We start from the raw sequence: 17,950 nt of genomic DNA, 5'->3' as shown, positions 1-17,950 counted from the left end.
AACTAACTAAGCTACAACATGCAATGCACTTACCAACTCAAGCATATACTTGCTCAAAAATCATTTGATGTTAATTTTGCACCCTTCCCCACCGCTATAACCCACAAGCCTTAGCATCCTTAAACTTAAAGACAATTTTTGTTACGCAACAACCTTAAAAGACAAAGATGTATTGTTTATTTTAAAAAATAAAGTGTAAGATGGTATTTCATGGTTGGGTGTGAATAAACACATATGAGAATTGAATTTGGAGAGCCAGAGCCTAGATCTTAGAGATACAATTGAACGTTGTTGTTGCCTAAATGTGATTCCATCGATCGTGAACAAGTAATCATATTGCCAGAAACCCCCATCGTGATTGTGTTTGTTAATGCACTGCAGCCAACTCTTTTTATCACCCGGAATAAAGGGAATGTGAGAAGTGAGAACGATGGCGTTGCACACCGCACATGACCTATATGCAGTTACCAAACCAGAATTAATTTTAGGGTTTTTAATTCCATTATGCTGATTTAAAAAAGAAAATGATGTGGCAAAATGTTATTAGACGACTGTGTAACATGTATTTACATTGTCAGTGCTCCATAATTAAACTCTTAATGTATGTCTTTACAATTATTGATCAGACTAATATTTACCGTACCACCAAACTCCAGAATAATAAGTCACTTTCCTCTAAGAACCATGGGGTTAACACCAAAAAAAGTCGCTAAATTTTATGAGAATTTTAAATGGATTCCTGAAAATAAAAAATATTTTTTTTTGTACAAATCAAAATGATATATATAAAAAAAAAAATATTACATCAATCAACTTATAATCAATCAACTTATAAATAATCTCAATTTTTTAATGAAATAATCTCTAATTAGTCACCTGAATTTAGATAGCCAAACACCAATTATTTAAAATTTTATTACAATAAAAATTAATGAGGAACTTAATAAAAAAAACAATAAAAGTTCAGTGACCAAGTAGAAACTTTAATTTTGGGACTTAGTTACAAATTATTTAGAAGTTTTGAAGCCCAATCACAAATTAAATTTTTTTTAGTTCAAAGACCTATTAAAAAATTCCCAGATAGCTCAATTATCTTCCGAGTAATTAAAACTTGTTTCCTTTAAACCAATATATTCTGCACTATCATGCTCTCTCCAGTCTATCAAATGCTATCACAAAAATTGAGTTGAGCCACGTATATAATGAAATGAAAGGGCAAAATAAACAGGCAAACACAATAACACCGCCAGATTTAGTGATTTCTGAATCTTGATAACACACCATAGTAACGAACCACTTATTTTAGGCTAAGCAGAGCTTTCACGTCCAAATTGAAACCATAATCCTCACAGGTACAAAGACAAATCTAATGAGTATTACCAGCAAACACCCCATCATAAACTAGAAAATCAAGATTTAAGTCCATAGCTTTATTATTATTGTAGATTAAAAAATACAATCTGCTCAACTTGGTGTTTCAGTGGACGCCAAAATAGAACTTGTGTTTCCCCATCTAGGCAAGTGCCTAAAGCTTCGACGCTATCCCGCTCTGAATTGGCTTTGAAGCACCGTTATCCTTGATGTCACTGTCTTTAGATTCCACTTCACATGAATTAGGTGGGACATCAACTGCAGGGGAACAATTGAAGAATCCATGAGGCTGCACACAAGAAGGGAGCTTCACATGTCAGACAATTGAAAAAACTCTAGATGTACATAAATACATAAAATGAACAAAAATAACAAAACTCAATCACCCAAAAAATAAAAATAAAAACCTTGATGAAAAAATTCATCATATTATGATCAGTAGTCGTTTGAAGTAAAAGATGTGCTCTACTGAACATTGTCCACAACAACAAAGACAACTCAACAATTCTCGATATTCTAGTGCCGTTCAAAGCTCCTTGGCTTTTCGCATTCAAGCATTTTAAAAAGCATGGGAAACAGAGCACCATATCAAGTAATTCAAAAGAATAAGCAAACAGCAAATTAATCAAAGGTTCTTAGAAAAAATCCATGAAAACAATAAACCAAGTAATTACCATGAGCATAAAACCAATGTGTTCTACTGGCATAACAGGCCAGTCTTCTAGACGAGGAACGTGTGTGATTCCAAATACATACCTGAAGAAAGCACAGTTAGTCAGGAGAAGGCAAAATGCAGAAACATTTTTTGGGAACATAAAGTGAAATGGGAGAAGAAAACGGAATTTGGGGAACTTATTAAGGGTTCTATTACTAAAACAGCATAAAATAAGCTATTGCCCCGAGGTTACTGGATTTAATATACTCCCTCCGTTTCAAAATGAGTGTCGTTTTAGCTAAAAAAAATTGTTTCAAAATGAATGTCACTTTCAGTTTCCAATGCACTATTAATTACTTTTTCCCAATAGTACCCCTTAATTATTACTATGCACACTACTTCCAAAATACCAAATTTTACTTTAATTTATAATGATGGGAAATGCACCAATAGTTAACAAGGTTATTTTAGTAAAAATGTCATGTCTTTAGACAACATTATTGCATTTCTTAATATGTGTGTAACAACCTAAAACGACACTCATTTTGAAACAGAGGGAGTACTGTTTTTGGTGATACAAGATTACTAATTGCATTACAAATTTTATAGAACATGATATTAAAATCTTGAGCATGCTATTCAGCACGTATTTGTGTGTGTGTGTGTGTGTGTGCGCGCGCGTGTGCGTGTGAGAGAGAGAGTACGGACCATAGAACTATATTAGTTTCTTCCAAAGACCGGTTTTGCTTAATCCATGTAGCTAGTCCTTCGCCAACTCGTGGATTTTGATTAGGAAATTCTCCTCCAGGAAACATTTCATCACGTGAATATGCCGTTACCCAAACATTATGCTTCAAGAAAGCAGCTCTTCTTAAAAACTTGGCCTCAGAACCTGCCAATGGTAAGCAGTTTGAACCTGGTACCAGCTTGTAGCCTGTCAATTGTCCAGTTCTATTGCCAGTTCTCGTGTTCCTTACCTAAAGGATTGTTATCAAAGACATAACTCAAGGAGTCAAAATCTGTTAGAACCATGGTTTATAAGTTACAACACAATTTATAAATCTCTAGACTTCCATGTTAAAAGCAAAATCCAAAACAAGGTACCGAACCATGGTAAGTATCTTCCAGGAGAAAAAAAACTAGTGCAAAAATTTCAATGATGAGTATGAAAGACATTTATGTGGAATCCTTGATCTATGAAGCACGGATATTAACATGGAAACCAGACACGACATGTAATAATTTAAGAAATTGAAAGTGGTTGAACTTAACCACATGTAATGGTGTCGTGTTGGTGTCGGTAACGACGTGTTGGACACCGGTCATAAATTTAATCCAAAGTGTAGGTGCTACATAGTTTCCGACATGTGCTTACTTCCACAAAGAAATCATAATTTTTTTTTAAAGATCATAAACAACATTTTCTCACCACTGCAACAAGAATTCAACAGTTTGACAGAGTATTAATTAAATTATAAAAGTCTTTAGTCAGAAGCTGTCTGTAAAGATCAGAGAAGACTTACAATCCAATGTCGAGCAGTCAAAGGATTGCAATCACGCATTGCTTCCGATTCAGACCTGAGCAAAGTCTCTTCGGCATAGAATGCATTATTGTGAATATTTTTTTCACCAGGTTCTTCAACTTTCATATTGACCTCCACAACCTACCAACCATATTGAGAGAGCAAAAATGTGCACTCAGAAATAATTACAATGCATTAACCAATCTGTATATTTATTGGGCATGGGCGCAGTAGATGATGTTCATATGCAAAATTAAAATAGCCATCATAGTTATTTCAGTGTTCAAAATAAAGTGGAAAAGTTGGCAACATATAGACATAGAAGCAACATTATAGCATAACTAAGAGAAGTAAAATTTAGCAATTCAATTCAAGATACCTGATTCAAAGCTTCACCAGGTCTAGAATCAACAGACATGTCCATGCGAGCAACGAAAAAGTGTTGATGAACTGGAGCATATAGACCTGGTGCAATCATGGTTCCATATTTTCGAACTTCTCCAGGCATCAAGGCTCCTAAGCTGAGAATTCCAGTCAGCTTGACTTCAGCTTCAATCTTTCCATCCTGGAACAATGTGCCATCATTTTCAACGGAGTTAAATACCATATATCAAGAATATTGCAGAAATTAAAGAAAACACTAATATACCAGTACTTCATGAAAAGGATATCAAGAACTTTCATTTAATGCTCACAGTATCTTTAAGCAAAAATTAACAAGGTAACTACAGGGGCATATAGATTAAAAGTCTCTCAATAATTTAAAGGATGTTCAGAGACTAGATATTGGTGAAGTTATGCATATCTGAAACCAGATCAATTCAAAATGTCATTGATTTCAGAATATTTATCTCTTACAAGGATGATACCCTACTTGCCTGATAAAAGTGCCAAAAAAATGCATACTCATAATTGGCCACTGTGCATACAAAAGAAACCGAAAGTCTTCTAGACCTGCGGACTTCTGCTAAGCCAGTTCTCCAGTCTTGATGCTTCCAGAGAATCCCATGATCCTCTTCATGCAAACATACACAATTTTCGATAGTTTCAACTCCACCAGTGAAATTTGTGAAGTGAGCATCAAAATATTTGATATAGCCCAAACAATCACATCCCTGTATCAACAAACTCTGACTTTAGACAAATGGGGATCCAGTTAAAAAGAATAAGATGACAAACAGTATAAATACAAGAGAACAAATATGTAAGTCTAAAACCTTCTTGAGGGAATGTGCATTTTTTCCCAAGCCATCCTCGCCGGCATCAAAAGCATTTTTCCTATAATGTGGTTCAGTTGGATCTCCATAGGGTACAACCATCTCCACAAAACTCAGCCTATGAGCCACAGGCCTTCTCCCTCGACTACCATCAACATAGGCAACAGAATATATAATCAAACCTTCTTTGGGTGTGAATCCAATACGAAAATTCCACTGTTGGCAGAGAAAAAACAGAGAATATATCAAATTTAGTAATTAATAGTTATTGTTATAACTCATAATGCATCACTCTTTTAACATTCCAGAGACAAATCAATAAGAAATTTAACATAATAAATCTACCTTCTGCCATTCAACATAATACCCATTGACACGAAAGCTTGGACCTTCAGGTTGAATAATTTGTAAGGGTTTCACATCACTTCTATCGGAACCACCTCTGGATTCACCAGGAGTATAGTTCCTCAAGGGATCAACTGGTGGCAGAGGAACAAGTTTACGGTCTTCAAACTCTATCACCACCATGTTTTGCATATCAACAAGAACATAGATGCCCTCAACTGGGCGGGCATAACCATTTTCCATAGGGCAGTCGCTCTCAGATCGACAAAATAAAAGTGGTTTAGCAAGTCTTCGACCAGGAGCATCAGCTTCACTGTGATAACCGACACACCTGCAAGAGTTATACAGATCAAAGTTTCAATACTGAAAATGCAAAGAAAAATAATGGCAATGTCTTCAGACAAGAAAGCTATGAAACAATGGACATCCAGTTAAAATTACCAGGGATCAACCATTACAAGATCCATGTCTTCAATACCCCTTTTCTTCATAGCCTCTATAAAAGGGGGAAAACTTTTAACAACAGCCTCGCATTCTGCATATTCCTCAGCATCCTAACAACAGAAAGAATATAATAGAATTAAGTATTGTAGCATATTAATACCACGACAGCTTAACAAACGTGGGTAAAATGAATGTACAAGTAGAAAAAACGGCTTTTGAAGGCTCCACAATTTTGATTATCTTGCATAACAAAATCTGGATATCGAATTTCAGATTTACCAATCTGAAAGAACCAAAAATTATTTTCTTTTACTCTCATGATAAAATGGAATATGTAGTTTTCTTTATTCACTTTGTAAGATTGAAAAGAAAAAAAAATACATAAAGAATAAGCTCGTATTGAAAACATAGATTGAGCAAAATTTGGATAAACTTCTCGCCAAGAAAAAAGTGGGTTGAAAAGTCAAATCTGGCCATGTATGCCAAAAATCAGTAAAGATTGGTGGATCGGCCTACCAAAACATTAAGAAGAAAGAAAAATGAATAAATTTGCCACTTCGGGTTGGTAGGTTATGCACACAACCCCAACCCGCCAAAATCAGCGGGGGGAAAACAAACTGACCAGGCAGTTTGGGCTTGTTTGCCACCCCTGCTCTTGATCCTTATACTGCCGAAGGAAAGAAAATCTTCAACAGCAAGGAATGCTACACAAAAAAAAAAAAAAAAAAAAAAAAAATTGTAGTTGAATTTCAATATTTTAATCTGCTTTGAAAATAAATGATGTTATAAAAAAACTCTCGTCTCACTCTATACACATAAGTAAAAGCAAGCCATCTAAGTCTAACTGCAGATACTGCTTCGATTTATACTGCAAACTCTGCAATTGTTTGTCTCTGTCTGTGCAAAAGTTTCAGTGCAAAACCAATTGAAATGACATTCAGGAGTTGAATTATTTCTAAAACACAATAAATGTACACTAGGGTTAAAATAAAATCAGAAGCCACAAGGGAATACCAACATACCATTGGAGGCTGAACATCAGGAACAACATTTGATGAAATTACTTTTCCTCGATGATGGCCACCTCGAGTTACTGCATGCACTTGCGATAACTCAACAATCCACAGAGTAGTCTCATTTGATTTCTTATTGTAAACAACAAGTCTAGCGCATCTTGGAGGGAGTTTTGTGGGAATTACAGGTCCTCCTTTACTTCTAGGAAGTAATGATGGTTGGAAAGGTGGAAAAAAATAAGCATCTGCCAGTGCAACAACATGTTTATCTGGTTCCAGCAAAACTACTTCAATGAAGCGCATACTATCTCTAAGCTGTAAGATATAAAAGACAATTGGGGAGGAGAAGACACATCATATGTAATCACTTCTTCAGTACAAACTTCATTCTCTAATAAATATCCAAACTATCAAAAGTACAAATATATTATCTCATACAAAAAGAAATACATATTATAGCTAACAACCTCTGGAGTAGCTCCAGCAGCCCTAACAGTTGCCACTGCCACAGAAATTTCAGCTGCAGATAAAGGGTCCAAAGGATGGCTTGACTGAGGCCTTGTCATTGACGTGATTCCTGTGCAAATATAATATTAGAGAACATTGTGAGACAAATGAAAACAAACAGAACCTACACTCAAAAACTTGCAAACAAATGAAAAAAGACGCAAAGAACTTCTCAACACCGGTTCCAGTGATCTGGTTGGCCACCTAAACATATAATACAAAACAATTTTTACAACATCCTAATTTAAACCAGCATCTTGCAAACAAATTGGAGTAATCAGCAACCAGATAAGATTTTTTTTTATCCTAAATTTCAAATATATTAACACTTATATGGGAGAAAAAGCATCATATATCTACCTAGAGTAAGGACAATTAGCATCACTAGCAAACTCTTTGGATAAACAACTTATTTGCAGCTTATAACACAACTGCTTATCATGATAAAGCGCTTAAAATCCAAACATACCATAGTTCAATGATATTAAAATCCAACTCAAAAGCCATAGATGAAATTCCGACTGTAAATAATACAACTACAACCAGATTTTCTCCCACTAAGTGGGGTTGGCTACATGGATCAATTTACGTCGTAATGTTCTATCCTAAACAATATTTGGATCCAACTCATTGATATCATTAAAACACGGTAAAATTAATATTCATTTGTACGAAACCTAACTAATACTCTCCAAATGAGATATAAGCATCCTTCAAAAAAAATAATTAGATATAAGCAAAAAGATTTAAAAATTCAAATGTATCCGGTCCAAAATTTCAACTAAACACATCCGACTTTAGGACTTTTTTCTCCCTAAAAAAAAAAGACTTTAGGACTTTTTTTTGCTAATATTTCATTCCGGAAGATTACATAAACATATATAGATAAACACATGCAAGTTTACCACCTATGATCCTTCAACATATACACAACAACATGAAATTATTTATTAGTAATCCAATTAGATGATCATGTTGATTTAGTTATTTGATTAATTGTGAGAAATGAGAAGCGAGGTGATTATACCCTTAGAAGTGGGAGCATTGGTATTAGAAGGTTCTGGAAGCGAATCAAGCGGACGAATCAAAGCAACGTGATCGGATTGAGCAACGGCGGGGGCAGCGGAGACAGCGGCTAAGCGGGAAGAGTCGAGAGGGGAACAACAAGAAGAAGACGGTGATGACGTCGTCTTTTTCGAAGCTGAGGCCATTGCAAAGGATTCGCTATTTCGCCGATTCCAGCACCACAATAGGTATCAAGACAGTACACTGACATGCAGGTACGGCGAATCACCTTCTTTTTCTTCCAATCTTCCACCGCGCAACCGTCGTCGTGAAATCTGCAACAATCAGTAACAATAGAAATTTCTAGAAAGAAGAAGAAGAAGCAAAGTTCAAAGATGATAAAGAGAGAGACTCTTCACTCCACATTTATAGAAAAATGAAGTCACGTGTGTGAGTGTTCTTTTTCCTTACTTTTCACTTCACCACCTCATCTTTTTCCTTTAAAAGTTACTCCCTCCGTCCCGGTTTAATTGACCTACTTTGGTTTTTCACACAGATTAAGAAAAGTGTATAAATAAAGGGGAAAGTGGAATATATTGTATTGGGAATGATAAAAGTAGTATTATTTAGTGTTATATTGTATTGGGAATGATTAAAGTTGAATTGAAAATTGAAATGGGTCAGTTATTTTGGGACACTTTTTTTTAGAAAATGGGTCAGTTATTCCGGGACGGAGGGAGTAACTTTTTAATTATTGATGAAAAAAGTTTAGTTGAGCTCGACTCCGAGGTTCATCAGAGTCGAACGGACCTCAAAAACTTATGCACCAAAAAGACTTATTGATAGCGGAAATTGAACCATGATCTAATAATATCAATTTTTTATTAACTGAAGCATTTATTACACTCTTCTTCGCTTTAAATATAAGCAAAGGTTAAAATAAATTTAACCCAATTGAAATAAAATACATTTTGACTTTTGCTTATACTTCCGGTCCAATTTATAAGTGACAATAGGGTCAACAAAACTTGAGGTATCTGGTCCAATTTTTTTAACCAGATACATTAATTTTTGTTGACCCAATTTTTTCTTATAAGTAGGACCGTATGGAGTATTATCATTCACAATATTCTTTTCATCTCTTTTTATATGACTATTTTATAAAAATTACAGGTATTAAGAAAAGCGATTGAGACAATAAATTTGTCTAACCAATTTGTCTAGAATGGGGAACTGTTACTAAATATTGTGTATTAGTGTATTCAATACTTCCTCCGATCTTATTTATAAAAGAAGGTTGGATAAACAAAAGTTAATGCATTTGAACTGAATTTTGAACCAGATACTTTAACTTTTGTAAGTACTCCCTCCGGTCCTAAATATAAGCAAATTTCATTTTTTAGGTTCATTCAATTAATGATGTATGTGGTTCATATTATGGACCACATACATCATTAATTGAATGAATGTAAAAAGTCAAATTTGCTTATATTTAGGACCGGGGGGAGTACATTTTGACTTTTGTTTATATTCTTTTTGTCCCTTTCTATTGGACCTTACAAAAATTGCGGATATTAAAAAAAGTGATTGAAACAATAAATTTGTCTAAAATCTACTCCCTCCGGTCACATTTATGAGCAAAAAACAACTTTTTAAATACATTCAATAATTAATGTATCTGGTCGCATTTATAGGTCAGATACATTAACTATTCAATATACCTAAAAATTATTTTTTGCTTATAAATGTGATCGGAGTGAGTATATAACTATTAGTACTAAAGGAGAGTCTCAAAAATCCATGAAAGACTGGCGCCCCATTGCTCTATGTAACATGGTTTATAAAATAGTGGCAAAGGTTCTGGCTAATAGGCTCAAAGGCGTGCTAGACAAGTGTATTTCAGCTTCTCAATATGCTTTTGTGCCAGGCCGCTCCATCCTTGATAATGCAATTGTGGCCATTGAAGTAATTCACTATATGAAAGCAAAAGCAAAAGGACATCAAGGCGATGTAGCTCTCAAACTAGATATAAGCAAGGCTTATGACAGACTAGATTGGGATTACCTTCGTGATATTATGCTCCAGATGGGTTTTTCATTGAGATGGGTCCAATGGATTATGTTATGTGTTGAGACGGTGGATTACACAGTGTTGGTTAATGGTGCTCAGGTTGGACCTTTTGTTCCGGGTCGAGGAATTCGACAAGGAGACCCGTTGTCGCCTTATCTCTTCATTATATGTGCTGAAGGTTTATCTGCACTTATCTCTGATGCGGAAAGAAGAGGTGTTCTCAATGGTACTCGTATCTGCACAGGAGCTCCAACAATATCACATCTTTTATTTGCGGATGACTGTTTCTTATTCTTTAGAGCTTGTGAGCAAGAAGCTGAGGCAATGAAGGAAATTCTAACCACCTATGAAGCTGCGTCGGGGCAAGCGATTAATTTGCAAAAGTCTGAGATGTATTGTAGTAGGAACACACCCACAGATTGCAAAGAGAGAATAGCCCAAGTGCTCGGGGTTAGACAAGTTCTTGGTACAGGCAAGTATCTAGGCCTCCCATCCATGGTTGGAAGAAGCAAAACATCGACCTTTAAATTTGTGAAGGATCGAATTTGGAATAGGATTAATTCTTGGAGTAGCAAATGTCTTTCGCAAGCAAGAAGGGAGATTCTTATCAAATCAGTCCTCCAATCTATACCTTCGTATGTCACGAGTGTTTTCCTTTTGCCAGGCACTTTTATCAATGAAATTGAAAAAATGTTAAATGCTTTTGGTGGGGCCATAATTCGAACAACTCAAAAGGTATGCATTGGATGTCCTGGGAGCGCCTCTCTGTTCCTAAAGTATACGGAGGAATGGGGTTCAAGAGTCTTCGAGCCTTCAACTTGGCTATGATTGGAAAGCAGGCATGGAAACTGGTTACTCACCCTGATTCACTTATCACTAAGTTACTCAAAGCTAGATATTATCCACATAGTGATTACTTTAGCGCTTCTATAGGACATAATCCAAGCTATGTCTGGAGAAGTCTATGGAATGCTAGAGAAGTGATTAATCGAGGGTTAAGATGGAGTATAGGGACGGGGGAAACTATCTCCGTATGGAATCAACCTTGGTTACAAGACACTGTTCGCCTTCAGCCTGTCACGGAAGTGCAAGTCATGTGGGATGCGCTTATGGTTACTCATCTGTTTAAGCCCAATATGAAAGAATGGAATGAGAATTTTATTCGGTATGTTTTCGACACAGGAACAGCAAACCAGATTTTAAATACACCGCTTTTTCCTTCTGTTCGAGTGGACAAAGCTACATGGCGACTTGAGAGGAATGGGTGTTATTCAGTGCGTAGTGCCTATAGGGACATCACTAATAACGACGCTGCCATGTTACAACATAGAGTACCTGGTGATTGGGGTTCTATTTGGAAGCTTAAACTTCCACCAAAGGTTAAGAATTTCATCTGGCGATTATGCCGCAATTGTCTTCCAACCCGTGTGCGTTTACAAACGAAAGGAGTAGATTGTCCTAAAAACTGCGCAATCTGTGATGTCTACGACAAGGATACTAAGCACTTGTTCTTCGAATGCAGCAAGAGTGTGGTATGTTGGGAACGGGCTGGCCTTTGGAATTCGATACAACACGTGAGGTTACCTACATATTCATGCTCCGATATGATTTTTGCTTTGATTCAACAACTCAATATTTCTCAACAACAACAATTTGCGGTCACTCTATGGAGTTTATGGAAACACAGAAATAACAAGATTTGGAATAACATTGCAGAAACAGCTCAACAAATCAGTGACCGTGCCGCAAGCTTTTTAAGTAGTTGGAATAATGCACAAGAAGTGAGGAACCAAAGCACCAACTGCAGTTCGCGTGTTGTGAAAGAAAAATGGAATAAACCGAGTCCCGGGAGGTTCAAGTGTAATGTTGACGCATCCTTTTCCACTTCCCTTAATAGAGTTGGATTCGGAGCTTGTATTCGCGATGCAGAAGGAAATTTTGTGATAGCACGAACTGCTTGGGCTACCCCTTTACTTGATGTTGACATGGGGGAGGCCATGGGTCTGCTAGATGCAATGCAATGGGTAAAAGAGCTGAATATGGTGCACATGGACTTCGAAACAGACTCCAAAATAGTGGCAGATAGCATATATGGAAAGGACGGTGTCTCTGATTTCATGGCGATAATTAATGATTGTAGACATTTGTTAGGTACCGATTTAGTACACTCTAATGTGAGTTTCATTAGGAGACAAGCCAATGGTGCTGCTCATAGTTTAGCTAAGGAAGCACTATACAATGCTAGTCTCCATGTTCATCTTAACATCCCACATTGTATCTCTACTTTGATTAATAATGAAGAGCTATAAGCTTCTTTCTGTCAAAAAAAAAACTATTAGTACTAAATTATCGTTGATGTATAAATATATTCATGATTTTTCATATTCCAATTTATCTGACAATATTAATGAGATTTAAAAAAAAAATCATCTAAAAATTTGTAATAATCTTTACATTAATGACAAATGTTTTTTACAAATGGTTTTATAAGTAGGGACGGTTTTAGTATTTAAATAAGGAACACAGTAGTTTTTCACCTTTTTATTTAATAATGAAGTATTATTATTATATTGTTATGGGGAATGAGATAAGGGTGAGGTGGATATTACTGGCAGTAGTGACTATACGACAGTGTTTTGATGGGAAATGAAAATAAAATAAATTGAAAAGAGGAGAGTTGTTGGAACTGGAGAGGTACTTATCAATATGATCCAATACGATAAGTAGGTGAAGGTAATTTTGATAGGAGAATCTACTCTTTTTTTATGAAAGTTTTGAAAAACTCCAAATAAGCAGTACTTGTAGAAGTAATAAGCAAATTTGAAAGGACAACCTTTGGTTGCTTGATGTGATGTTTCATGCATGAAGACGACAATGGGAAATCAATTATATTGGGGGAATCAGTCACTTTAGTCCTGAATAGGAAAGAAGTCGTCACTTTAGTCCTGAATGCAGATAAATTGTAAAATAGTCCCTGAATGGAGACTCTGTTAGTCAATTTAGTCCTGAATGCAGACTCCGTTAGTCAATTTAGTCCCTGAATGTAGACTTCGTTAGTCACTTTAGTCCCTGAAATTGACCAACACAGTCTACATTCAGGGACTGTTTTGCAATTTCTCTGCATTCAGGGACTAAAGTGACTAATTCCTCCAATTATATTGGTTAACATCGTTTTAATTTATTTTTTTAATTCAAAATAACTCAGAATTAACATCGAAAATAATCAAATATAAAACATGAAGATGAATAAATTTCAATATTTCAAGTCAACATCAACAGATCAATCAAACCTTATTTTAATTTTTAAATATTAATTGTGAAGTTGTCAATTTAATTTGTAATGTAGGACCGACGTGTCAAATGTGATATATAAGTTTAAACAAATACGTTAAAATAACATATAATATAAAATATATGAGGTGTGTTAATATGATAAAAGTAGATGTTAGAAAGAACGACATATACTGTATTTTTTTAAAGGATCATATATTGTATTTATCAATACACTTTTTTTTTCTTTGTTCTTGAATAAGTTAATACACTTTTTTTTGAAGGTATATACTGTATTTATTAATTATTAATTAATACACTTATCTTTTTGTCTAAACAAAGTTCCTTGTGGTTTGGGAGAACCGACAAAAAACCAATTCTGAGGTTAGCGTCACAAACAACTTACAAATATATCTTTAAAATGAATTTCTGCCATTTTGTCCAAGTTGACAGAACTAAGTGGAAAATACCACAAGAAGGTAGGTGGGTGAATCTACTATCTAGCACATAGCATATGATAGAAAATCATAAATATAAACGGGAGTACTGAATACTACTTGCAATGAATGTGCATACATACTTTTAGAGGTAACAGGCAAATCAACAGCAATTAAAAAGTGACATGCTCCGTCCCGTGAGCATAGCTCAGTTGGTAGGACAATGCATTGTTATATGCAGGGGTAGGGGTTTAAACCCCGGACACTTCAATTATTCACCTTATAAGGTGAATTCTAGCCACTAGACTATCTGACCAAAAAAAAAAAGTGATATGCTCCGCTATCCGAATAGTCGGATCTACAAGCCATTTCTATTTATCCACCAAAATCTCCTACAAAACAATATTATGAAGCAACAAACAACATTCCTCTAACTAGGGTGGATAAAAAAAACCAAAAAACTCAACCGAACTGCTGAATCAAACTAAACCGAACAAAAAATAACCGAATCATTATTAACAGTTTGGTTCGGTTCAATTTAGTTCAAAACAATTTAGTTCAGAACAGTTCGGTTCGATTTGGAATAATTCGATTCTGTTTTAAAAGTTCTAAAATTTGATTTTGTATGGTTTTTCATATTTTTTTTTAATGGTACCACTAATAACAATTTGGTTCAGTTCGAAACAGTTTAGTTTAGTTCGGTTCGAAATGCAAACAGACTAATAACAGTTTTTTTTTTTAATTTAGCAAACAATTCAATTTGGTTCGGTTCAGTTTTCATCTCAAACCAAACAATGTCCATGCCTACCCCTAACATCTCTATGTCTCACACAAACAAGTTTCCCACCACTTTCAAGCGTCTCCACCCACACCCCAACCTAACATATACATCTTAGCAACAGACAGAAAACAATTTTCTAATAACTCATATAAACGGCAAAAATGATCACTAAACGGAACACCACCAAACCAACCAAGTATCCATCCAAAAAAAAAAAAATTGACCCCATCACCTACAACCCGATTTAGATTTTTTTTTTTTCAAGTGTACACTCTAATGAATATTAATTACATCATTATCGATTCAATATATTTTACTTTGTATTTATGATAATGGTTTGACAAGGGTACTTAGGACTATTTTTCTCTCTCTTTTACTGGTACATTTTTCTTAATATATGTTAAATGATTAAATTAACTCAATTATTTTGGGACGAAAGGAGTACCTACAGTGGCGGAGCCAGGAATTTAAACTAGTGGAACACCATATATATAATTTATAACATTAAATATATATTATATTTCATTTTTGAAATCAGAAATATACATCACAATTGTTCTTTACGATTTGTCATATTTTAGAAATATTGAATGATTTTTTCATTTTCAATCTCAATAAAAATATTTCTCTATATAGGTAACTAAGCAATCATTTAGTCATTGATCATTCATACGATTGCGCAACTCATTCATTATAATCTTCAAAAAATAATGAAACTTCATGGAGCAAAGAATCCCAGCCACTATCCCTTATAGTTTGTATTTGGACATTTTGACTAATTTCATAGCATTAACAATATCTTGATCACTTCTTTGTAATGCTTAAGATAACTCATGGGTAATTGACAACTTTTTTCATCAAGTGCAAGATGAAAATAAATTCGAAAAATTGCATACATTTCAACAAAAGTATTGCCACACCTTTTTGCTCTAAACTTGTTCCATCTTCCTCAATCATGTGTATACCGAATAAGAAATTCCTTATTCTCAAATTTTGGTTCTTTTCAAAATCAAGCAAATTTTATTATGCATATAAGATGAATCATTGGATCTTACCAATAAAATTCTTTGTTTTGCAGCTTTATGGACTAGATAATTTAGAGTTAACAACGGAAGAATGCGTGAGTGCACATCAATCATAGAAAAGAATAAAGAAACCAATATATACTTGTTTGGGCACAAGTCCAAATAAATATATTTAGGCACATACACAAAACCATAAAAAAAAGAATAAAATTGAATAATGTCAATTGATATGACTAAATATTTTTCATTTCATACGAGGATGTACCTAACAAAATTGATTTATGATTGTGTCCATGGAAGATTTTCTATAAAGAAACTATACTTTGTTTATTTATTAAAAAAAACTTAAAAAATCTAAGAGAGAGGAGAGAGTTTGGTGGGTGTCACGTGTGTGTGACATGTTTTGTTTGGTTTTGGCATAGTGGGGGTTTGACTACCAATACATCATTAGGGAGAAAGAAAAAAAAAGTAGTGCAGTCAGGAGCCCACACAAGCTTGTGCTATCTATATTAGATCCTATTTTTATGATGATTGATTTTGGCTTAATTGCATGTTTGGTCCCTTATGTTTATTTTAGTTTTCAAGTTGGTCCCTTACGTTTTGAAAGTTTCAAGTTGGTCCCTTACGTTTTAAAAGTTTCAAGTTGGTCCAAAACGTTGCTCATGTTGGAATAAATTAGTCCCTTATGTTTATTTTAGTTTTCAAGTTGGTCCCTTATGTTTATTTTAGTTTTCAAGTTGGTCCCTTATGTTTTGGACCGACTTGAAAACTAAAATAAACATAAGGGACTAATTTGAAACTTTCAAAACGTAAGGGACCAACTTGAAAACTTTTAAAACGTAAGGGACCAACTTGAAACTTTCAAAATGTAAGGGACCAACTTGAAAACTAAAATAAATATAAGGGACCAAACATGCAATTAAGCCATTGATTTTTTACAGAGGGTGCTTAAACTTGTACGTCCTTTCAACCTTAGAAAATTCATCCAAAATCCAACATATATTTTTTACCTATCTCCTTTGTTATCACCTTATTAACATGTTACATTGGTTTCTCTGTTTATGTTTTTATATTCCAAGGTGTAAAAAAGTTTTGAGTGTATGTCTATGGATCATTTTCCTTTGACCGGTCTATTAGTTAAATTAAATAGGAGAATCGTTACATTAGTTTATGATATTCTATTGATTAAGGTTGGGTGAAGGTATGTATAGCCCGAGATAGTGTTAGTGATATTATCCTTGGCTACTAGATACACCATCACATGATTAGTTGCTATATATTTTCTATGAGCTGAAGTTTAAGTGGGTTCAACCATCATTAACTAATTTTTTACTTTTTTTAAAAAAGTTTTGTGTGTATTTCTCCAAATAAAAGAAATGGAGGAAGTCATAAATAGAGATAATTTTATTTTGGCACGATCGGTGGTGTGGTGATGCCCCCTTCCGAGTTCGATTTAGCATATTATTCGATTTAGCTCTGAATAAATCAATAACCGTTAAAAACATGTTTTTACAAGGTTGGGGGGATGGGGGTGACGCTTGGCGGTGGCAAAGGAGTTTATGGGTGTGGGAGGAAGAGTTACTAGAGGAGTGTAGGTTATTACTTGTTGATGTTTCTTTGCAGACTCTTTCTTATGATGGGTGGCAGTGGTTGCCGGATACCTTCGAAGGTTACTATGTTCGTGGTGTGTATGCTATGCTCACTGATCGGGAGATGCCGCAGGATAGGCATGATGTTGACTTGAGTTGGCATAGACAGGTTCCGCTTAAGGTGTTTATTTTTGCTTTGTGATCGACTTCCTACTAAATCTAATTTGGCGACTCGCGGTGTGCTTGGTTCAGAGGCGTGCCTGTGTGTGTCTGGTTGTGGTTTGTTGGAGAATGCCGGCAACTTCTTCCTGTCGTGCAGGTGTTTTGGCTTTTTGTGGTCTTTATTGGCGGTCTTGGATTGGTTTTGATGGTGTCGACCATTGTGATATTTCAAATCACTTTGTTCAGTTTACTTATTACACATGTGGTTTGAAATCGTGGAGGTCCTTTCTCCAGCTTGTTTGGCTCCTTACTGTTTGGGTTTTATGGGATGAAAGAAATAATAGATTATTTAAACAGAAAGAATGTTCTATAGATCAGCTACTAGACAAAGTAAAATATTATTCTTTGTGGTGGTTAAAAGCCGGAAAGGCTGTCTTTGTATTTGGTGATCAGTTGTGGTGGTCGAGTCCATTGTTGTGCTTAGGCATTGGCTAACCACTTGTTGTATTCTGTGTGAACTGCTTGTTTTTTAAGCG

General features: G+C 35.0%; 1 protein-coding gene across 1 annotated transcript; it reads right to left on the bottom strand.

The window, feature by feature from the left end:
* Positions 1-1,251: 1,251 nt before the first annotated feature.
* LOC146940312 (spermidine copper dependent amine oxidase 1-like) lies at positions 1,252-8,480 on the bottom strand. Its single transcript, XM_085753990.1, has 12 exons — positions 8,103-8,480; positions 7,036-7,145; positions 6,578-6,883; positions 5,553-5,665; positions 5,112-5,442; positions 4,767-4,982; positions 4,428-4,664; positions 3,929-4,114; positions 3,550-3,690; positions 2,735-3,003; positions 2,046-2,127; positions 1,252-1,660 (listed from the first exon to the last, which is right to left on the bottom strand). Exons 1-12 carry the CDS (start codon positions 8,284-8,286, stop codon positions 1,526-1,528), a joined length of 2,310 nt encoding a protein of 769 aa, XP_085610116.1. The 5' UTR covers positions 8,287-8,480; the 3' UTR covers positions 1,252-1,525.
* Between the last annotated feature and the right edge of the window lie 9,470 nt (positions 8,481-17,950).

The sequence above is a fragment of the Medicago sativa genome, chromosome 3 (assembly GCF_051527215.1).
Source record: "Medicago sativa cultivar Bolivia chromosome 3, Bolivia_mono, whole genome shotgun sequence".
Taxonomy (NCBI): Eukaryota; Viridiplantae; Streptophyta; class Magnoliopsida; order Fabales; family Fabaceae; genus Medicago; species Medicago sativa.
The sequence above is the reverse complement of the archived record's forward strand: the minus strand, read 5'-3'. Positions and strand labels throughout refer to the sequence as shown.